Source organism: Protomyctophum parallelum (genome assembly GCF_964188405.1).
Source record: "Protomyctophum parallelum genome assembly, chromosome: 7".
Taxonomy (NCBI): Eukaryota; Metazoa; Chordata; class Actinopteri; order Myctophiformes; family Myctophidae; genus Protomyctophum; species Protomyctophum parallelum.
In genome coordinates, this window is record NC_139705.1 from 12913256 (window position 1) to 12937945 (window position 24690).

The 24690-nt window shown below is 41.9% G+C and overlaps 1 protein-coding gene across 1 annotated transcript in view; it reads right to left on the minus strand.

Annotated features, from left to right (window-relative positions):
- pex14 (peroxisomal biogenesis factor 14) overlaps nucleotides 1-24690 on the minus strand; it is a 63149-nt gene that overhangs the window by 34798 nt on the left and 3661 nt on the right. Inside the window, exon 2 of the mRNA XM_083770293.1 lies at nucleotides 23832-23888. Coding sequence (XP_083626419.1) covers nucleotides 23832-23888 — 57 coding nt within the window. The remainder of the gene's footprint in view (nucleotides 1-23831; nucleotides 23889-24690) is intronic.

A 24690-nucleotide genomic window follows, 5' to 3' on the forward strand; every position in this document is an offset into this window, starting at 1 on the left:
CGAACTCCACTGCTGGGTGCTTATAGAAAACATGTAACCAGTCGTGTGTTTTTGCTCTAACTAGTAACAGCACAGAAGTATAACATGGCTGTGGAACAAATACTTTTCAGCTGTAAAATGCTAGATCGATTTCAAGAAGCGAGTTAAAATACCGACTTCCAAGTGGATATGGCGGTATAGAATGGAGTCATTTCCTTTAGCTCAGTGGTTCTCAAAAAGCTCCTCCTAGAGGAGGTACCACATTTGTCCATGGCTAAATGCATATCATTTTGGGGGTCCCCAACTTGAGAACCAATGATGCTTTAGCTGATCTTAGTATTTGAAGTTGAAAAGACTGAACAGATGAACTCTGAAGAGCAACTCTTTTGAACTACAGCAGATAAAAAGGGATCGCTTGCTCTATAATTCCATGTGGTCACAATAGTGGGGGGGGGGGGGGGGGAATTACAAAATAAAAAATATAAATAAATACATACAGTACATAAATAAAGAGTTTGCAGTGGGCCAACTTGAGCTTCAAGTATGCTCCTTTCACTTGTGGATATCCAGGTGCAAGCATCCTTACTTACTTGTAAACAACGGTTATCATTCATAGTGCCATAATGTAGTGACGCAGCATTTTGAGGAACTCACTGCTCTTTAGAGCTTGTTGTCTATTGTATAACTCCGGTCCGAGCCACTTCCCCAAACCAATGTATGGGCCTTTAGATGTGGGCAGTAAATGCATTAACAGCCAAAGGTCCACTCATACTCCATATTCACTCTGCTGCTCAAGATATATACAGCAAGGCAACATAATGCATACAATTCAAAAAGTGAAGAAAGATCCATTCGTGTCACATTTTTTGTTCAATAAAAGTTAATTTGCAGGCTTTAAACACTCCCTAATCCAAGGCTATCTATTCTACAAAAGGTACGCATGTGTGTACATTTGTCTGCAATAATGAAGACACTCAGAGTGGATGGTAGAACTCTCAGCCAAGGGGGGCAACAATGGAGGGTCTAAAAGGAAATCATTAGCAAGTATAGGATTCAGTCTCAGTGTGAATCAATTCATTCCAAATTGCCCTGGCCTGTACATTTGTGGAGAAGTGCCCCTGATATAATAACAGGCTGATAGACATGCTAGAAATTACGTTACGCAAGTCTCAAATTCCAGCCCTCCCCAAACAAAGGTTTGGCGGACTATAAGAGAGAGAAAGAGAGAGACAGCGAAAAATGAAGCTCTATATTAATTAGGTGCTTTCACGGGTGACTTGCTATCAGTCCGTCTTAAATGCCATAACCCAATACCTTTCTGATACCAGAACCCTGAATAATAAAAAAAGAGAACACTGTTTTAATGCAATTTTGCATTTCCTCTTTGTCTCTTATGTTCCCCTTTATGTGACCAACAGTGCTTTTTAATCTTTTTAACGAGAACAGATTTAAATGCCCTGCTAATTGTGACATCTTTTTACGCCTAATGTGACCTTTAGCCGAGGGCGCTTGGCCTCATGTGAAGGAATTAGTGACCCGGAGAGTGAGGGAAAGAGAGGTGTAGAACTAACCGTTTAGCTAAGCTTTCACGTCTACACTAGCGCAGACACCACTGGCTACACTAGGAGTTCAAACAGTGTGACGTGACCTCACACGATCGGCTCCTGGCTTCGTCTTCTGTCCTGTGAGGCAGTGCTCGAGTCTAGTCTAGTCTATAGAGTAGAGTCAGGGTGCAACGGTGAAAATGGTCAATACACAAGTTCACAATTTATATTTTTGTGTGACACTCTTGTAAGACAAAGTATAAATAGGGCTTAAATAGCAAATGAGGACTATTCCATTTTAAGTGGGGTGGGCGGCAGTGGCTTAGTGGCAGGTGGAGCGGCCTCTTGGGAAACGGAAGGTTCCCGGTTTGATCCCGGGCTTCCCCAGAGTCCTTGAGCAAGAAGCTGAATGCCTTACATGGTTTCCTCCGCCATCGGTGTGTGAACGTGTGTGTGAATGGGTGATTGTAATGCACAATCTATGTAAAGCAGGCGCTATATAAATGCACCATTTACCATTTAATTAACCCAATTAAGACCCGAGGCCGATTCTAAATCAGTAGTTCTCACACTTTGAAATCTTAAAAAAAAAAAAAAAAAAAATAGCAGACATACAAGCTTGAACTGATGTGCTGTGAGCTTATATATATTTTTGCATAGAGGGTATGCGCGTACCATCATCATCATATCCGGAATATGCGAACGCCTACTTTCTGGCCTTGACAGCCAATACATCCAAACAGAAAATCCTCCTATCAGATTGCATTAAACAACATTAAACTCACTTTGCCACTCACTTTATGCATGTGCAACGCAAAACACAGATGCTTTCCTGGTTTTGTTCATTTTCATTCAATTCATTGATTTGATATATAAAAACACTGCTATCGACCACTACTTTTAACTTTCAAGACCATTTCAGAGGAGGGATGACATGCAGCTCATACAACCATGAGCCCATGATATCGTGAGATCTGTGCCTATGTATAAAAAATAAACTGGAGAACCACTGGCAAAACCCAGACTAGCTACTTTACGAAGCATTACCGTGAGTGATCTTTACCAGAACCCAACTTTGGCCCTAATAATATTTGATAAAAAAGGAGCATTGGCGAAATGTGAGGCTTGTCCTATGACTAATGACAGACAAACTAATACAGTCCTAGTTGTGCATCTGTTATAATGCTCAGGGGATGCAGTACAATACAGTACACAGTAGGCTGGTTCTCCGAACCTTACAACCCCTAAAATGCGGTTAATCTTTATTGAATGGCCTAACTTCTGAAATTAAAGGTCAGTCAACGTTTCGATGGATGAAAAAAAGAGGGTCATGGAAACCTTCATTGATGTTGAGGTTTAAAAATAACACACAGTGCTACATGGTGACAACGTATAGCCCCGTGGGCACAGCTACAAACATGACATCAACAGCATATTACACACGTTTCGCAGACAAAATAGAAGAAGGGGGGTAGGGAGGGTTGCATAGAAACCAGGTTCTTTTAAGAGCATCGCATGTTCAGACCAAACTTTCCATTCGGTAGCAGTTCCCCCTAGCAGGCCTTTCGCCATTAACATGGAAGAGTTGACTGGATCCGTGCTGCTCAACATGAAAAACATGTGAAGACTGATTAACCCTTGGCCTACAATTCACGGAAAAAACGGAATTAATCGAAAAATCTAAACCTCCCGTTAACGGAAAAAACGGAATGACAATCAATATCAGTTATCGCGGGGTCAAAAGAGCAGAAATTAATAATTTTTCGCTAATATCACTAATGTTGGATGTAATTTACCAAAAAACGGCCGAAATCCGCGTGATTGTGCGCTATCGTGCACGCGCGCCGTCTCTATGTGCGTCGCTGTAAAAAATGTGATATTTTGCGATCTTTTGGGGTTGATTTGAGGTTAATTTGACTTAGTTATGAAAAATATAGCATTAGCTTAGCAATCCGGACCAGCCAAGCTATTGACTAGGGTCAAAATACTACAGGATGTTGTTGATCGTTGAACCGGAAGTGACTTAGGAAGATCCGTCTATTTTAGCCAAAATCAGCATAATGATGCTTTCCCGCCATCTGGTGGCGAATCGAGAGAATACATTTGCAATGAATGAAAAAAAGAAAACCATCTCTTCAATCCACCAGATCTTTCTTGTATGTTAAAACGATGAATTAAAAATATGCCAATTTGTTACCCAAACAAAAAAATTGGGACTGGTAGTCCAAGGGTTAAGCTGGTGAAACTATACGTGGATTAGTGAGCAAATACTTGCATGCACATACTGTATATAATAAAGCCCTGGAGGTAGGCTATTTACCTAAAAAGCAGAAACTTCCCTCTTTAGCATAATTTCAGCACAAAGATAGAGAACATGTTTTAGCAGCCAAGTGATTTTTCTTAGTTCCATATGTGTTTTCAAGAACACATTTTGCCAGGATAGGAAAGTATACGATATAGTTTTTATATTGATGAATTGAATACTTTATTAACAATCCAGATAGTATAGACTCTATACTATCTGGATTGTTAATACCCTCTATACTATATACTATAAAGGGTATGCGCGTCACATCATCATCAAACCAGGAAGTTATGCGGGAACGCCTACTGAGTGCCAAAAAACTACTTTCTGGCCTTGACAGCCCATGCATCCAAACAGAAAAGTCCAATATGATTGCATTAAACAACGTTAAACTCACTTTGCCACTCGATTTGCCACTCGATTTGCCATTCACTTTATGCATGCGCATACCCTCTATAGTCAAAGGTTAAGCTAAAAGGATCACACACTGGCTTTTTGCACTGTGGTCCATTGTACAGATAACATCATCACAGTCAAGAAAAAACCTTGTACATTTCCTATACCTGGTTGTGTACATTATAAGCCTACTGTACTTATGTCTTGGCTGTATGCAATGCATTCTGGCTTATTTGTGATATTCTTTAATAATTCTACTGCATTTATATTTATTCTGAAACATGCTGTATCGTTTGTGCTTTGTTTCAGTTTCACACTTTGTTCAGTAAATCTTCAAAAACAAGTCCCGCCTTCCACTGGAGTTATTGAACTGTGTTTAACTTACTGGGTAACCTATATCGCTGGTGAGACCAGTATACTTGTATCTCCATATTTCATCTTTGTTTTTTGTTTTCTCATTTCTTTGTCTCATGACTTACAATCCACTTGTTTAATCTGTATCCTGGTATCCTGACTGCGTTCTCCATCCTGATGGATAAAATTGGTATCCCAGGTTAATAAAAAGATGGAGATACATGAAGACTCCTGTTACTGAACAAACACTATATATAGCAATGAGTACTATCACAATATAGAGCTTTTTAACAATTATTTTAACCAAAGAAAATCACTTACCCTACCTTTAAAGTGGTTAAGTTTGTCTGTGGGCTTTATTCACGTTTTCCCCGCCAAGGCACTGGGGCTCCTTGTGTGTGCTTTGCTTCCTTCAGGCCGCATTGCCATGTCTGCTTATTATAAGCAACCTTTGACTTTAAATTATCGGTATAGTTGCTGGTTGATGGTTTTTTTTTTGGCTTGATTCTAAAGTGTACATTAGTTGCTTATTTGGGCTTGCTTCCACATTTCTTCACATCAAGGAACCCCAGATTAAAATTGTCAACGGACATCCATCTGAACATATTTTGTGCCTTTTTTATTAAAATGTTTAAGAAATATGAAAAATATTTCGATTTATTCTCAATGTGTTTTTAAATAACAGATCACAACCTCACAATGTGTCGCTGTGAGCTTGTAGATCAGCTATTTTCATTTGTGGTTGTTTTCATAGACCTGGTCACTTGTTTCTCAGCTTTCTCTTGCAAAACTGGCAACACAGCAAGAGAAAGAGGAACTTATGCAAACGCAAAGACTCATGGGCCATATGAAAAAGGTGAATAAATAAATGTAAAGTATGAACAAGAGCAAAATAATAACTACATTGGAGCAATTTGAATACTTTATTTTTTATCGTTATCGTTTTGGTCATTCAAGGTTTCTGCCCAACAACATGATAATTCTTTGAGAGATTGGAAATGCCAATCGAGAAACTAAGCCGCCGGCCCTACTAGTCATTGCTGGAACTGCAGGCAGCTAGGGTTTAACACAGAGCGCTCCTTAGCACTTCCACATTTCGACCACCAACTGTTGGAGGTCAAAATGCGGAAGTAGAGCATTCTTCCGGGAGCCTCAACATAGGAGCCTCTCGCCCAGGCCGTAGCGTAACGGTCTGGGCACCGGACTGGTGATCCAGTCGTGGTGTGCCGCGGGTTCGACTCCCGGACCCGACACGGCCTTTACCGCATGTCATCCCCCCATCTCTCTCCCGTTTCCTGTCAGCCTACTTTCTATCCCTTAAAAAATCAATAAAGGCGTAAGCCGCAAAAAAATATCTTAAAAAAAAAAAAAAAAACAACATAGGAGCCTCTCAGGGCTGCATGCCGAGTACCAATATATTAATATCAAACTGTTAATAAAATAGTAAATTAGTAGTCAAGGCTCAGCAATGCAAGCCTCTGTCGCTTGAAGAAATTCTGAACACCTGCATCCTCCTCACGTCGTTCTACAACAGCACCATGGACAATGTTCTTCCTTATGAGCCAGGGTGGAATCATGGTGCTATTACGGTGAAACGTTTGACATACAGTCTCACTACTACAACGTAGTACAACAAGTGTAACGCAGAAACCTGTGGCCTGTAGAATAATGTTACCATAGGTGCTGCGTACAGTGGTCTTAATGGGCAAAAGAGGTGGCTGAAATGTGCCTGAATAATGCATTTTATATTAACTGTACAATATGTGATGACATTGAGGGCGGGATAATAAGCCTAGAATATTGGCAGAGTACTTATGAATAGTCTGTGTGGAGGCCAGTGGAGTGCTGGTAAGCTCAGCCCTAGCAACCTGACACACCACGTTGACCCTATTCTGATTCTGGTAGTGGGATAGGAAGAAATGCCAGTCTAATTTCTTCAAATTGGCCTCATGGTTGCACAACAACAGCCGATTCGCCTTTTGGCCAATAACTATTGAACCATAGGTCATACTAAACCCCCCGATGACGCAACTCCCCGTATAGGTCACGCCCATTTCCACCTGACAATATATTTGCTACTACTACTTCTACAGACTTTGTCCAAACCTCAGCCAGATTGATACACCTTATGTCTGTATAGTCGTGTGAGGAAGACGTATCTGTCAGATCGTTCAGATAATCAGATTCCATTCCCACCGGCTATAATTGGCTTTCAAAGTTTGCAGGAGGGGCCCGTTTAACACAACAAGCCACAAATAATGAAAGCATTTGTCAGATTGGTGTGAAACTCTGCACAGATACTCCTAGCAGTCCAAGGAAGATCTGGTACCCCAAATGTTTCAAATCATCCTCACTGTGTCACTATAACATTTTGAAACACAGCCCTGGGTAGGCAACCCGGCCTGGTGGGGATCTGCGCTCCGGGGTGCACACTTTTCTAGTTTACATTTGTAATCGTGTGATATGAAGATATTTTTTTATTTGAATCTGAATCATCTAATCTCTTCCCTAGTGATGTAATCATATGAACTGAAATGTACAAAAATTAAGTATCCTACCAAGTTGTTATTAATGTCCTGAGAGAAACAGATTACAGTTTAAGCCACATTTCTCCCATGTGTAATTGTGAAGTGTGGTCGTCTACACCGCAAAATATTCTGTGTTAATTTATCAATTTGTAACTCAGAGAGTGTACAAATATATCAGTAAGGGTTCATTTTGATACATATTATTGTACACTCAGGAGTTAAACAAAAAAAACCCAGCGCAGGGTCGCCCTGCTCCTTGCTAAACTACAGAGACAGATGACTGTTTGGATAAGGACATCCCCAAGGGGGGCCTAGTGAGTCCCGATGACTAAAGAGAGCTGCCTCTGTCAGTGACACCTCACTTTCACTCACTTTACCCAAAAAGACTGGCTTGTATAGCCCACAAATTCCTTTTAATTCAGGTAAAAGGCCCAAACCATGGAGGCTGGGGCCGCTCTGAGAGATAAGGGTCATCAGAGATTAAACCGTGGCACTTTAGCAGTGAATGGGGATGGAAGGGGTGGAAAGGGGGGGTGGAAAGGGGGTGGGGGGGGTGATGGCGAGGCAGCGGTGGAGCACAACAAACTACTCAGCCACCCACAAAACATTCCAGCCCCCTTCTCAGCTGCAATCCAGTAATGGATACTTCCTCGGCTCCTCGATTGGTCAAAATGTTTTCATACAATAATTTAATTCAGAAACACTTTTACAAAGCAGGAGTAATCAATTTTAATTAGTTGATTTTTTTTTCATTCGCATAAAATTTAATGTACTGCCATCGATCTCCTTTGTTCTTTAATGCAGTGCCTCTTTCCTGTAATTCGAAGCTTTTTTTTTTTTTCCTTTTACAGTCAATGATGACATTCGGTGACAAGCAGCTCCATGTGCCCGTTAGTACTGGGAATGAGCATCACTAGACACCGTCTGGCACTCTCGCAATGCAACTTCAATTCAGTAGAAATGCTCTGAAAATGCCTTCACAATGTGTAGGAATTCAGACTAATTATTATCAACCACTTTAACGCTGGCATCGCAATTTTAGGGGCATGTTATTATAGAAAAACACAAATAAATAAATGCAAGAATTCGAAGAAAACAAAAAAATATATATATTTACAGGCTCACAGTGCGTCACAATGCAACATACAGTGACCTTGTAGATCGGCTATTTCTGAAATAATTTAAGTTTTTGTGGTTAAGTGATTAACACAAAGACTTACACAGTTTGAGGATACATTAGCCTAAGTGACAATAACTCATACAAAATGATACTACCGTTAAACTGTAAACAGTAAGTTTGTTTAAACAGTCTGTAACATTGGATGAAAAAGTAACTTACTTATTTTAGACATACGGTATTTGAGGATGAAAACTATTTTTATTGTTTATTGCCTAACAGTGCCTCTCAGTTTAGCACATTCTGGAAAAGCAATCCAACCAGGATGGCTAGTTTAGACTTAAGAAATACATCAATATTGCAGCAACAATTATGAGCTTTTAGCGTCAGTGAAGTAATTCATATGGATTAGGTCTTTCCAAGTACTTTCATGGAACTGAAACGAAAACAAAACCAGCAATACTCTGAACAACATGTAAGCAAAGCACAAAGGCATTCTTGGAGCTGCCATCGCTCAGTAACGTGTCGTTCATATCATCAAGTCTCCCGTGGCCTTTCACAACCAATTACTTGATTGAGGCAAAACGCAAGCGGCACCAGTAGCGAACAACGTGGAGCTTGTGTCCAGACGACGCACCACAGAAGTTCTGCTGTGGTGACAGGAGAAGAGCCGCCTTCGTCTCGAGCAACTTACAGTGACAAGCCTATCCCTCTATGTTAAGCCACACCACTCCTCTCAGTGCAACACCCACTCACAAACACAAACACAAACAGACACACAGACACACAGACACACACACAAAAAGCAACTTGCAGGAAGCCACGGCAATAGGCAAATGACTGAGAGCTTGCAGGGCCAAAGACGCAGCAAGCTGGCATCAGTTTGGAGTGCAGTCATCCCTGTCTGCCAAGATGTCTAATCAAGCCACAATGGAGAGGCCAGTGACAATAGGGAGAGGTGTTCCTTCTATTGATCAAATGATTCCTTCTCCAGTGCACTGTGACACAGGATGAGAGGATGCCCACAACGACAAGCCAGACAGATTGTGACATTCCGGTGACATTATAATCTCGCGTCAACCCCTCGCCAGTCAATAGCCTGAATGCGCTAATCGTGCGTCTTGGATCAACAATTTCATGGTCTTCAAAGGGGGGGTTAGGAATTGGTAGCATGACCCCTCCACAAGGGGTGAAAACCCCTCTTTCCTGAGTGAGTACCACAGAGAGAGAGAGAGAGAGAGAGAGAGAGAGAGAGAGAGAGAGAGAGAGAGAGAGAGAGAGAGAGAGAGAGAGAGAGATAGAGGCAGAGAGAGAGAGGCAGACAGACTGAGAGACACAGACAGAGAGAAAGAGAGACAGACAGATCGAGAGACAGAGAGAGGGAGAGAGAGAGAGAGAGAGAGAGAGGCAGACAGACAGACAGACTGAGAGAAACAGAGACAGACAGACAGACAGACAGACAGACAGACAGACAGACAGACAGACAGACAGACAGACAGACAGACAGACAGACAGACAGACAGACAGACAGACAGACAGACAGACAGACAGACAGACAGACAGACAGACAGACAGACAGACAGACAGACAGACAGACAGACAGACAGACAGACAGACAGACAGACAGACAGACAGACAGACAGACAGACAGACAGACAGACAGACAGACAGACAGACAGACAGACAGACACAGAGAAAGAGAGAGAGAGAGACACACAGACAGAGACACAGACAGAGACAGAGAGAGGCAGACAGACTGAGAGACACAGACAGAGAGAGACAGACAGAGACAGAGAGAGAGAGAGAGAGAGAGAGAGAGAATGTTGGTGAGAATGGCTAGGCCATTTCAAGGCCTGGGCAGTACCAAAGAAGATTAATATCGCCATCTACTGGTCAGGAGTGGTATACGGTGGAGAAGCGGAGATGGGGAAGATGGAAAAAAATGCCTGACAGCTAAAGCCAGGAACTCTGCCTCACACTGAGACCTGTCAGAAACATTTAGACACAGTTGCCAAGACAATGGGCCACACATCTACAGTGGTGTATACGGCAGAAGGGGGTGGGGAGGTGGGGGTGACTTAAGACAGTAGACCTCCTCTCAGTTTTAGTCAGAGGTATCAGGCAAAGTCTGTTTCCAATCAGTGACAGAAAAAGTGACAGAAAAATATCGCCTTTTTATTTTCTTCTTGGCCTTCCAACTGGCGAGTGAGGGTGACGTGTCTCACGTCAAGCCAAGGATTACGAGTACGACAGGGGTTCACACACTTTTTCATGCCAAGGAACCTCAAATAGCCATATAGCCTCTGGCTGCAGCCCTCCTATTGCAAAACAGCTTAAAATAAATCAAAAATAATTATTTTACTATTTTTGAGGGGCTATATTCAGCTATAGTGTAGATTTCCGTCTTACACAAACATTAAATTCCCAGCATTGACAATGAGTGGAGAGTTTACGTCATATGTGGACGAGCAAATCGGCTATTTTTGTCCTACACAAAGATTACATTCCCATTGACAATGAATGGATGATGTACGATGATAAGAGCGCCCCTCACTTCACACAGGTGTGATTTTTGAATACTTTTGAAGAGTTTTGACAATAATCACAATCCACAGGAGTCAATATGGATTTACTGAATTATATTTTACTTTTTTATATCTTTTTTTAATGAATGCCATCTTCATTTTCCTCCATCGTTAGGGCATGTCTTTAGGGTCACACATGAAGTACTCTCTCAAACCTAATTTGGAGCGTTATTACAATATTATATTTAATCACACCTAACTTAAACCAGTAAGACGACTAAGGTCGAGAAGCAACCTTGCCCTAAAGGGCGAGGTCGTGTGCACTGGGCGAGCGCTGGAACAGGGTTTAAAGTCAGATCAACATATGGAATGTTAGAACAGGTCAGCTCCATATATGGAGATATAAGGGTGGTACCCTCTACACTCTTGAGTGTAGAGGGTTTTATGAGGGCCCAGGCCTCAATTTTCGGGCCTGTTGAGAACTATAGTTTTTGGTGGCTGCCGGGCACGGCTGCACTAATAACTTTGGGGCAGGCCCGTCTAGAGTTTGAATGAACAGGTATCAGTCAAAAAAGAATCTCCATATGGGCATAACAGGGATTAGGGTATCAGCTGGGAATCATTTGGATCATCAGGTGGGAATAACGACACTAGCGACAGTATCTGGATCTCCTTATATGGGGATAATGTCATGACATCACTCTGACAGCAGACTAAACAGCATAAAAGAAACCTCTCGGCTTTCAACCAACGCACAAGGTATCTTCAACGATCTCAAAGAGAGTGGGTTGGGTGTTTCATAGTTAACCGTGACCTTCGGTTGCAATAAATAAGGTTTTCTTTTCATTTCAATTTCCAAAGTCAGTGACATGAGCCGGGTTTTGAATGTAGGGAAATGTGGAGATTAAAACTCTTGACGAACCAGTCACCTTTTTCTGTACCTAGATCACCTTTTCCCATCAAGTTCAGCAATATTTTTCAGGTTTTACAACATACTTAACAAAACAATGCACTCACTGTGAAGTATGTGTATGCTACGGTGCTGTCAACCAACTATTTTCACTGCAGCCATAGGCAATAAATCAGAACTATCATATCGTTGCTGCCGGGGTAGAAACCTCTTATCTTATCTCCATATTTTATTGGTTTTTTTCCCCGTAAATTAAAGTCCTACTTGATCACACTACAGCATCACACAAAAGCATCAAAAGTAGCAGATCCACAAGCTCGAAAGGCGGCGCAAAGCGACATGTTATGAGCCTGTACATCAGCTACTTTTGAATTTGAATCCTGAAAAGTAACCGTTTTGGATATGAGGTTTTCCAGTCGATAATTAGCTGTGTTTATAAATCAAATTACACAGTATACAATATATCCATTAGTACCATGTTGTACTATTCCACTTGTGAGTGCCAACAACTACGCAGCCTATATGCCTCTGAAATAGCAATATTATGTACATACAGTACAGTATACGCGGTACATACACTCTTCATACTCTGTGTGACCTTATCAAAGCATTAAAAGATGAACAGGAAATAACAAAGCCATCATAACGACATGCTGTGTGTTGCCACTACAGTACATGGCGTCCATATGCTTCTTGACTGCAGCAATCAAAGCCACAGGGCAAAGTTCAGCATGATGTAAACGCTACAACAGTGATTCTCAACGCTTTTCCTTTAAGTTCGTCCAGTTTGATATGTAATAGGCCACACAGACAGACACGTTTGATACAAATGTCCATACGCTGAAGAATGCATTTTGTGCTGAAACGTTTTTGCATCGTGACTACGAGCTGTGCGACCTCTACTTATTTTTCAAGTTTGTCTCCCATGGTCAGCAGTCAGCACCTCCCAACTATTGATGTGCGCTCCTACCTCTTTGTTCTGATACAAATGTGTACCTGAATCTGCACTATAAAATCCTCACTGTTGAGTGTACAAACTGTACAAACCCGCAAGTGTCCATTTGTCACATAATAGATAATACCATCCGTAACTATCAATCAATTAGGTGGGGACCGCCCTGGAACCACCTCAAGGACCCCCCCGGGGGTCGCTGGACCCCACATTGAGCATCACGTGCCGTCGGGAGTTGCGTGTTCAGGTTTATTTATTTCTTTCTTAGCGAGGCTCCTCCAACAACAGAACGAAGAGCACAGGCAGGCGTCCCATGGCGAGCCACTGTAATGTCACACAGGGTGGCGTGTTACAGCAAAGGGGCTGAGTTGGCAAGCCGCTCAGCAGCAGACGCGCACCTGTTCTGACATTCTCTGTCGACCTTGACACAGAAAACACATGACAATGCCACTCTCTGCATTTCAAAAATGCACAGAGGGGCGTTCGACAAAGCCCCTCAACTTCTCCTTTTCTTCTTGCCCTCCTCTCCCCTGATACCTAAAACCACTTTCCACAGCATGCATGGCAGGAGACGGATAAAATGTATGACATAATCTGTTAGAAATAGCCAGGGATGGACGTGAGACAAGTCACATAGTGATAATAATAAATGAGGAAAAGAGAGATGGGGCGGGTCATATTTAGATTTGGGTGGGGATGGGGGGGGGGGGGTGGGGGGGGGGCAATATTGCCATTGACTTACAGACCACTTACACTTTGGGCTATATCTTGCGCCACCCCTTAACCCTTATCCCTAAACTTATTTTCCATTTTTTACTATTTAAAAAAACCTTTTAAAGGTGTCCGGTGTACAAACTGCAGATCTACAAGCTCACAACAACAACGTTGGAGAATCTGGCTTTACTGAACGGCAAGTTGAAAGGCTTGCTCTTTTGTGTCTGCAGAACGCTGTCAATTTAACTCAGAGAATGTAAAGATTGACCTGTAAGGGTGCACCATCTCCCGCTATACTCCCTTCCTGTACATGTTCAATACAAAGCCTTTCCGTGTCCGTCCATCAGCTAGTTTAATCAAAGCGGGTCGGGCTAAAGACAGACGCCAGGAGAGCTGCAAAAGGAAAACAAATGCAGTCTTCCTGTCAATCAATCCATTAACAAGAGGACGACAGCCTTGGCGTTCGTGCCAGGAAGGGGGAGCCGGCCCAGGTGTTGGATAATTGCCGGTTGTGCCAGTGGCTCGAGCAATGACTGCTTTTTATTGTGCCAGCCTCTGTTTCACTGCTGGTCTACACTTGTGCCCCACCTTAATGATAGCTGTTAAAGCTACTCTTGCTCCTTCTGCAGACTGCCTGCGGACACAAAGAACTTGGCAAGGGTTTCTCCCACCATGCTGACTGTAGTGGACTGTGAATGAGGGTATAGATGTCCTATTATTTTCTCTTCCCAGTGCAGCTCAGTGTGCAGGAGGGGGTGCAGTTTAAAGGGATTGTGACATAAAAAAATAGTTTTTGTAATTTTTCAACAAAAAGAATGAACTTTTAACATTCAGTAGATGTGTATTTCTGCGGTATGGGGTTTTCTGGCTCAAACAAGTGCTCTGATTTTCCTGTGGACTATGACGTAAGAGTCCACAAATCCCATATATGACATAAGAATTTGCCAGCAGAGAAAACCCCAGGCCACAGAAAATCCACTGAATGTTCAAAGTTCAATGAAAAATGCAAATAAATGAAAATGAATGCCAAGAAACCTTTAAGAAGAATCAGTAAACGAAAAGAAAAAAGTACTTGACGAGACGCTTCCACACCCTGGAACGTGTGCTTAAAAAAAGCAAGCCCATGCATTGTCTGTCTGGCATACAGTATTACACAAAGATCAGATATAGGAAACACAGCCAGGTGCCAGAAATGCCTCAAGTGGTTCTTTCTGTCGGGACACACTCCTTCAGGAGCAGGTGAGGAAGGCGTCATTCCAACAAGAAGAGGTAAACCGAGGCCTAAAGCTTCCTTTAGTTTGCCAAAAATAACAGATTTTCAAGCAAACAAGTGGGTTGGGAAAATCTGTTCTTTTCGGCAAAAGACACATCGCACCACAGAGAATAAATAACTAGGCCCATTCCTGACTTGCAGTTGGTTGCGTGCCAAAAACAGAAGATCTGCAAGCTCACAACGCATAGCAGTGTAGATCGGCAATTGTTCGGTGCACGACACAGGGCGTATGACCAAGTATAAAAAGCTCTGTATTAAACTTCTTCCACAAAGCTCAGCTATAGCCTCAGAAAGCCTCACAGTGAGTGCACACTGACTACTCTATCACACTCCCGGCATCTATGACTAATTAAGGTACAGCATTTTAGCTTGAGTACTCTATTTAGTAAGATTTTAAGATGAATGATCACTGTTTCACTTCCATTGAGGGCCCAGTGAGTAGCCCACTATCTCTTTTACCCCCTGATTCCCATGATAAAGCCACAATCACAGGGCGCCACACACAGAGAAACCCTGGAATCCCATTAGCGTTTTGCCGTCATTATTTTTCATCAAACGCAGAAAACTGACGCGTATTAATTAATATCCATTACTAGATTTTTTTTCTTTTCACCCCTCTAGGAGAAAAGACATTGGGGGGGAAAAGAAGCAATTAGCTTAACAAAATAATCAAAAAAATGGTTTCAGAAATCCCTGATAAATGTCCTGTAAGGTCCCGTCTAAATGTAAGAAGTGTAATACATTCTTGCTGTCATATTCCATTAAACTGCTATTACAGTCTTGATAGAACTATTAGTCACTACATTATTAATAACATTAATGTATTTACGTTTTTGGTGTACAAGCCTGCTTTCACGCAATAATTTATGAACCCGTCTTCAGATATGTTATAATGTTCTCCATCTAGGCTCTTTTGTGTTTATTATTGATTGTGAAAACAGTCAGAATTCCAAGTTAAATCCCCTCCGTGCCCCCAACCCCCTTTGTCTTAATGTATTGGAGTGGGCTGTTCGCATTAAAGGACTGAAATAAAGTGCATTTACATCTGAAGCATAACTTCATAATTTACATTCCAACATTTATTAGAGGTGACAAACGAGCATTTGGTCCACTCATGCTTTTCCACAATGCAGCACTCATTCAATCCATATAAATTACAGCTCGGGTAGTGAGTGCAAGTGCAAATTATTTTATTATATTTATGCATGTATGACTCTATAGGGGGTTACCAGTGCAAACAGGGAGTTACTAGATTAGACCTGACTGGGGCTAACAAAGCAGCTGCGAAGTAATATGACATAAGGGATTGGACCAATCAAATTTCACATTTATTTTCAATGTTTGTACCTAATTAAAATATGTACAATACACAGATCCTAGTGGAGTGTTTGTATTATATTTATATAGTATTTGTATGTTGTGATAAGAATTATTGGGTCCATGCCCATGACTACATGAACAATAGTTTGAAGACAATTCCATGACAGTATGCAGGATAATTCTGCATACATAGCTCTTAAGCGGTATTGTGCTTATCCTTATCCTTAGCTAGTCCTACTCCTAATATTATTTAATTAAGAGCCACTAGCCTAAAAGGCAATTTTATATTGCATAATTAGACAGGGCAGAAATGTCAGAAGAGTACTGTAGTTACAAATACACTGAGGGGATCCCGGTATTTAAACAAATATCTGGCGCTGCAGGGGAGCTGGCAGACAAATTAACAGCTAATAACTTACTGGGAAGCAAGATATAAAGAAAAATAATGTTCCCCTAAGTGTCAATTACTAATAGCTTTGTTCTTTGAGTTCCACACGCCTGAAAACAAGATGGGAACCAGAAAAAATAACACAGTATTCATGTTTCCCTACATGTCTTGATTTGATTTGATTGAAAAGCTGTACTAACCACGTTAGTACAGCATTTAGAGAAGAAAGTCCTGAGACCTATTTCCATTGAGGTCCTATCGAACCATGTCAAAATGATGTCTTCTACAACTGATAGATTATTTTCTCTGCAAAAAGAGAATATGGCTTGAGCAGGAGGCTCTCGAGAATGGACTGTGTTAAGGCCTCACCTGCTAGTGATGACAGCGACCGGTCAAAGCAATGAGGTCAGAGAGAGACAGACAGAGAGAATGGGTATTCAATCAAATTCCTGCTGATTAAATGCCTAAATTGAAATGAGGGGAAAATGTATAAAATATACATATATAAAAATAAATAAATAAAATACACACACACACACACAGTGTACAGTATATCTATACTGTACACAAACGCACACATAAAGATGCTGACAAATCAAAGGACCTCAGTACCTGAATTACCATAGTCATTTACTTATTAAAGCCAGGATGCTTCCTGTCAATCAAGAGCCATCACATCCCCCCATTTGCGGCGGAAAGCCAGCGTAATTGCTTCTCATACTAATCAACACAACTTGTGTAATTATGCCTTGAAAGTGACATTGGAGGCTGAGAGCGATGTGAGCAGTCCTGACAGCAGAGACATCTCAGATTCATCGGGAGATTTCCATGTCTCGCTCGTTGAGGAGACAAGCCACTCTCAGACCCAGTTACCCGCTGCTGCAGTTTACGTCCATAAACACAAAGAAAAGACAATAAATCAAGCCAGAGTAATTACAAAGTGGGAATAGTGAGTAAAAAGGAAGCTCGGCTCAATAAGGCTTCTTTCCCAAGTATATTGAGGTAAAATGACTGCACTGTAATTAAACTGGTGTCGTATTTCTATCATTCCTTAAGTAAACATATTATGACAGTTCACTAAATTGTGGGAGAATAGGAAATTACAGCTCGGTTGCCATGCAGCTCACATTAATGTACTTGCAGAGATAAAATCCCTGCAAATAAAGTCCTAAGTATTCATTAAAGTTCATTGAATTCTGCATAATCACAGACTTCAAGCATGTCTCCAACATGAACTTTCTTTAAAAGTAGCAGAGGCATTCTTTCTGCGCATTAGAAGACTCTATCCAAACCAAATTCCCAGGCAGCATCTGTCACTAGTCACACTGTGGTTAACCGAGGAAGGTCAGGGTGAGGTCAAAACTACTACAACAAATCAACACCCAAGGACTGCAATATGAGACACTATCTACACATACGTGCATTATTGACACGTCCTCCTGGTGACAGCTAAGTATTTGTATCCCATGGCAACTGGTGGATGTTTCGGCAAAAGATATGATTTACCAAGTTTAGAGAACAAGCTAAAAAGCACTGTTGCGAAAGGGCTCAACACTGCCTCAAAGGAGCTGTCAAACACAGATCTAGTCCGGCTACAGCACATGAGGCAGAAACCACAAAATAATAAAAATTTGGGTTGGACTCATCTCTGCTCATCATTTTCAAAGAGCTGGGTGGAACCATCAGAGAAAAGTCACCAACATCAAAAGGAATTTTGGCATGTGAGGAGAAGGGGAAAAAAGCATGTTTTCATCTACAAACAGAAATGAATACGAAAGAGATTTATGGACCATAAAAAAGTTCAAACGATAAAAAAGCAAAACTCCTTGTGTGTGTGTCATGCGTAACTCAACCCTCCAAGTTTTAGCACATGTTGAAGGCTAAGTTGAGAAACGCTGATTTGTGGCCAAACGATGAGGAAAACCAAAACACTTACAGTCAGAGAAAATAGAGCCTTTTACAGGAAAAGCATGTCTGATTCACTCCCTTCCGCGCTCAAGTCTAATGAGTCAAAAAGTGTGACCTGCACTTAAAGAAGAAGTCAAAAGCTGGAAGCTGTAAACTCATTTTCCCCGCCCAAGCCAGCAAACGTCGGCAGGACCTGGGGAGATGTGCTCCAAGCACGCACGATAAATCTGACGTGAAATCATAATCATAAAAGCAATTAGCTGACCCTGCGCCACTCGTCCTTGGACATGACAGTGAGAATTCATACGGAGTCCTCTAAGGAGGAGCGTTGTCGGGGTGGGAGCGAGGAGGCGAAAAAGTGCAACACAGCAACAATAAAATAGAAGGACCTTCTTGTATCATTAACTACTGAAACAAACACAGCTCACGGCGTGTGACAAAGAGACACACTGAGAAACAACAGAAGTGATGCTTCTGCGTTTCCCAAAGAGAACAGGCCGCAGCCCACACTTGACAATAGAATGTGTTAAAAGAAGTTGAAGTCTTAATCTATAGGCCTGCTTTATCAGGTCAGTGAGGAAAAAAAGGAAGATGACATTCAGCCAACCAATAGATCACAAAGCCATGTGCCGGTCTACCCCCCTAATGTTCACATAATTGAAAAGGTATCAATCTACAGTTATATATACTGTATAATATATATATATATATATATATATATATATATATATATATATATAATTCAAAGAAAGCGCTGATGCCTGTAGACAGCTTTCCTTTCTAGCTCTGTACAGCATGTGATGTACTGTAGGTAGGTTTACAGTAAACCATATGTGAATCTATTCACCTGTTAATGACAGGATCAGATTGATTCGACTTTTCCCTTTCAAAGTCACACACACACAGTCACACACACAGTCACACACACACACACACACACACACACACACACACACACACACACACACACACACACACACACACACACACACACACACACACACACACACACATTCTCTCTGCCATCACTCCCTACCTAGTAATTACAGCAAGGCCGAACTAGTGGCTGCCACCTAGTGACCGTCTTCTCCAATAATCATGAAATATCTCTATGGCTCGTGCCCCCACTCCAACCATAACTCTCCTTTACTGCAGACAGCTCCAATAAAGGATTACAATTACAATTAAAGTAATGAGCAAAGAGGAAAAAAATAAAATCTCAGAAGGTTCCCTTGACTAACTAAATGGCAGCCTAGTTTCTTGACAGAATGAAGCTACCAACCAGACTCATTACGGGCTACCATTTCTTATTCTGCCCCGGTAATTATTTTGGAGCGTGTTGAAACCAGGAGTCCTCAAAAACTAAAAGAATAGTTTTTGTAGTAAGTGTAAGTGTAGTATGTGAAATGAATATCAAGCAAGAGAGATCACGCACGCACACACGGTGGTACCGTCTGACTTCCTATCACTATTGTGTTACATTTGCCTTACACCCACGCATAGGAGGGGGGGAAATATCTCTTTTCAAAGCCAACATGTGAGCAACATCTGTCTGCCTGGGACTCAAGGGATGTGAGAGAACAGACGTTGGGGAGTAAGAGGTAAAATGAGGAGAAAAAGAGCAAAGGGGGGGGGGGGGGGGGGGAGCAGCAGAGACAGTCAGCACCCCGTCCAATGCACCTACTGTATGCCACTGGCTGCACTGTTAATGTTGGCATGGCCTCAACCAACAAGACACTCCCCCACCCCCCCCCCCTCCCTGCACTTTATACACCACCTTTTCCCTCTCTCCATAGTGCAATGGCGAAAGCAGAGAAAGAGATGCTACGGAAATTCGAAGACTGCTGAGCCAAAACAGATCACTTCAAAGCGCCTTATTTAACGCTCGCTAAATTTTTCATCACAGTCGCTTAATATCCTGGGGAAGGGGAGCTTTTGAAGTTGCTGTGAGACCGGGGATGTTCTTCCAGCGACTCTTTTTCCCCCTCCCATTACCTCCCGCCCCTCTGCTCCACCAAAACCCCCCAACCCTAAACACACACACACACACAAACACACAGGGTACACAAAGAGTGCACCCTGCACTGATGCACTGTTTCCCCCTTGGACAAATGCAACTTTTTTTTCTTCACCTGGATATTTCAGTGCACTGAGATTAAAAAGGGTGGCTTAATTATGCCAGGGGTGCCCTCACTGCCCTGTCAGATTAGAATTTTGCAGGGTGCTGTAGACCCACACCTCATCTAAGAAAGACACATCGCGATCGCACCACTCAGTTCTCCCTTCACATGCACTCACACACTCAGTATGCAACACAGACAATCTGGTTTCATTTATCAGCAGAGGGTTATGCCTCTTAGGCAGAACGTTCAGGGCTAAAATTAGGGACAAATTGCCTCAGGAAACTCACCACTGTGATATTATTGGGCCTGATATTAGCACACAGTTGAGCTTTGAAGCCTGTGTGCCTCATGTTGAGTTTCAGCTGTCTTACCCCAATCAGGCCTCGTTTGCATTTGTGCAAATACATCTTTTCCCCTCAAATATCATTAGAGCAATGACACTGAGAAGGAGATAAAGACAAAGCGATTGGTACTGGGGGAGGGGGGGCCTAAGGTGAATTGGTGGGAGGTACCAGGATGGTGGTGAGGCGGTGACGGGACAACGAAAAGGAGCACAGAGATTAGGGCACTAGCAAGACAGAGGGAGGAGTAATGGAGATGGCAGTGAGTGGTGGTAGGTGGGGGTAGATAAAATGTATGAGGGTAGAGGATGAAGAGAGCAGCCCTGGAGGCAACAGCAGTGGCTGGTACATCAGTCAACCCAAGGAGCATTCGACATCACAAGCAGTCTCACGCTTCCTCTCTTCCTGCACGTCCAAATCTGCCCCTCTTGACCTCACGGGGGCAGTCGAGGTAGAGATGGCAGTGTGGGCCCCCAGAGCAGGGCCGGCTTGTTGCCACTAAGGACAGGCCATGCACGCTGTGCGTGGAGCCTGGGCCTGCTGATCAGCGCGAGGTGAGTCAGAACCTGTTAAGATGACTGGTGTCCCCAGCCTGACACATCCACGCATCTGAGGCACACACGCATGGGCCCGCGTGTTTGTGCACATAACTGTTATGCAAACGCATGCCCTCACACACACACACACACACACACACACACACACACACACACACACACACACACACACACACACACACACACTCTCGCTCTCTCTCCTCTCACCAACCCCTGCCAGCAGTCCCTTTCCTCTCATCCAGATAAAATCCTTTCAGACACAAATTTCAATTATTCACCTCATCCAAATAATGCCAAGTGACAAGAATTATCCCTACTGTAATAATCCACTTAACTGGGAAAGAGCAGCTCATCAAAAAGAGAAAGGAGAAATAAAGGGGAAGGAGGTGGGAGAGTGGAGGGGGGACTTGTCAGCCAGTCTGGAATCAGGACCTTCATAACAAGAATTTCTTCCCCTTTTTGAGGAGGCAGTCTTGAAGCGCACTGGGATGATGAAATTGAAGTAAATTGAAAGAAAGCCTCGGAGAATGCTCCCACAATCAATAGCCCCAGGATTAAATTAGCCTTGGCATGAAGGGATGATGGGGGGAGAGTGAGGAGTGAATAGTGCTGAATGACATTGAGACATGCAAGTAAGCTGAATAATACACAGTAAAAATCCTCAGTGTTAATGTATCCATTTGTAAATCTGAGCGTGTACAAATGTAACCAAATGCTCACGCAATGTTCCATTTGGTCACATTTGTACACGCTGCTGCTTGTTAAATGAACGCTGAGGAGATTACCATGTACGGTTCTCTCGGCTTTAACCTGGATGTTGTATCCGCACACAGTGAAGATGACCCACCTGATAATGTGTTACGTTCTACTGAGCAATAAGACATGCTTGGTTACGATGCTTGTCACCACATAAGACAGTGCATGTACTGTATTATGCACATTTTTCAAAAGGGATTACTGTTAACCAACTGCGTTAACTCATACAATAATCTGGCCTCTTTAAATGCACACTCACTCACTCACTCACTCACATACTACTCTGGGCTATGCAGGGCCATTTAATCTGAACAAAGACTAGTATAAGTCATTTTATACAATGAAAAGACTGGTTCTCCAAAGGCAGGCCCTCAATGCCAAAAATTATTCAAACTACTTTGGAATCACTGTGACAGAGACAGTTCAAACAGGTCTTTCTACAGTAGTACAGTACGTGGTATTTATTCTCCAAGACAGGGGACATGAAGTAGCCCTTCATTAGATGGCTAGGAGACGTCAGTGCGGTGCCAAAGTGAATGCCAGATAATTGGAAGCCATATACACTTGATCTTAAAAGGGAACTACAGTACAATCACACATCCAATCAGCCAAGGAAATAGAAAGTAGTTAATCGACAGCATGATTAGGAACTTCTAAGTTAAGTAACCAAATAACGTAGTATATCGCCGCTGTCGGGTGGAAACCTTGTATGTCCCAAACCATTACTTTTGAGGATCCAATGTAGTTATTCAGTCACAAGCTGCTGTTAATACTTTTCATTGGTTACATTTTAATAAAATCCCAAACAAGGCCTTAGGGGAAGAAAGACTTAACAACTTTCACTTTCAAAATGTAAAAAAACTAAAGTGATCTACAAAAGCAGTACTGCAGTAGATATACAAACGTACGTAACTCAAGTAGATCATTATACATAAATATAAGCATACAACACATATACAGTTTAACACTAGATACAAGGCTTCTGTCAGACAGCAACGATATACTGCATGGTTTACGTTTTGAACAGTTAAACGTTATATATATCTGAGAATAAAAATATTTCCGAATAAGGTTATTGACTTTTCTTGTAACCACTGCGCTCTGACTTCAATGGTGCGCTATCCTCTTAGGTCAATATCATATAAAAAGTTCCTCTAATGTCAACATCATATAAAAAGGCTATCACACTGACGAAGGCTGGATAGCCGAAACATGTCATTATGATGCAAAGAAATTAAAAAAGAATATATATAAAAACTCTCTTGCCACTGTGTGTGAATAAGGTTACCGGTATTAACATTGCATGACAAAGAATTTGTATAACTTTATTTATAGGCATATTTGAGTCTACTCTGTCTATAATAAACACATGAGATATCCGTCTAAACACCTGAACGTGGCCAGAGCACTCTTCTGGTCTGTGGAATGTAAAATAAGTGTGCCGTTTTCACTGTTGCTACACTCAAATACATAACAATGTGAACCCATAGTCATATTCATAGCTATGTACTAGGTATTTTGGCATAAAAAATAGGTATGACATTATTTATCGCACAGCCACAGAAAGTAAATCAAATAGGCCTAAGTGTTAAATTGAACGGTAATTCAAAACATGTACCTATCATTTTATAATGGACGATTTACTTTTCGGGCAAGTGGGCATGACCTTTGGGCAAGTAGAACATGACCTGTACTTGCCCGACAGGCAAGTGTCTCTGAGCCCTTAGTGTCAACCCCATGTACAATAATGATTCTGTAAGTCAGAACTGTATAGCCTGATCAATGACGTCTACAGCTAGCTAACCATGCAGGCTTGGTTCATTTAGCAGGTGAAGACTTACCAGTGCGTCTCTGGGGGGAGCCACTGTGTCATTTCCAGATGGAATTAGAAGGCCAGGCTGAGGAGACAAACAAACAACTGCATGAGATCGCCATCTACTGGAGCCATGGAGGATGTGCTGGTCCATTATTAGAGCAGAGCAGTACAGTATATGCATTACATCCTGTAAATCAATACATAGCACAACAAATAAAAAAAACAGGGTGTTTTTTTTATTCCCCATCTAGATTGAAGGGTTATTAATGCTAATAAAGATTATGTACACTTGTACAGTATATCTTTCTTCTTCCATTTAATCTAACTAATATGATATGATATGCCTACTCAGGTGCACTACATGTCCAGTAGCATGGAGGCACAGAAACATTTCTATTAGTGGCCAAAATAATTATTTGAACAGAGTGGAAGACCCCTATTGTACCTTGTTTTACCAGATGGATGAACACATTTGTGTCCCTGATACACAACGTTGCAACGGGCAGGACAGTCTAGCAACATATGAATATATAGCTCCTTCTCAAAAGATTTGGTCTCGTAAAATATACTAATATTTTGAAATAGGACTTTTAGATTTTAATGAGCTTTATACCATAATCATCAAGATTCTAACAAAAAAAGGTTTTAAATATTTCACTTTATGCACAATGAATCTAGAATATATGAAAGTTTCACATTTTGAATTATATTACGGAGGAAATTAACTTTTCCATAATATTCAAGTTTTTGAGAAGGAGCTGTATAGTGTATATGGGGCGCTATTATGGGTCATGTCTGACTCTGTGTAACTGCTGTGCTCTCTACGCTCTTTTTGTTAATGTTTCGAAACTGTTGTATTATTTATTCCTTATACCTCATTACAA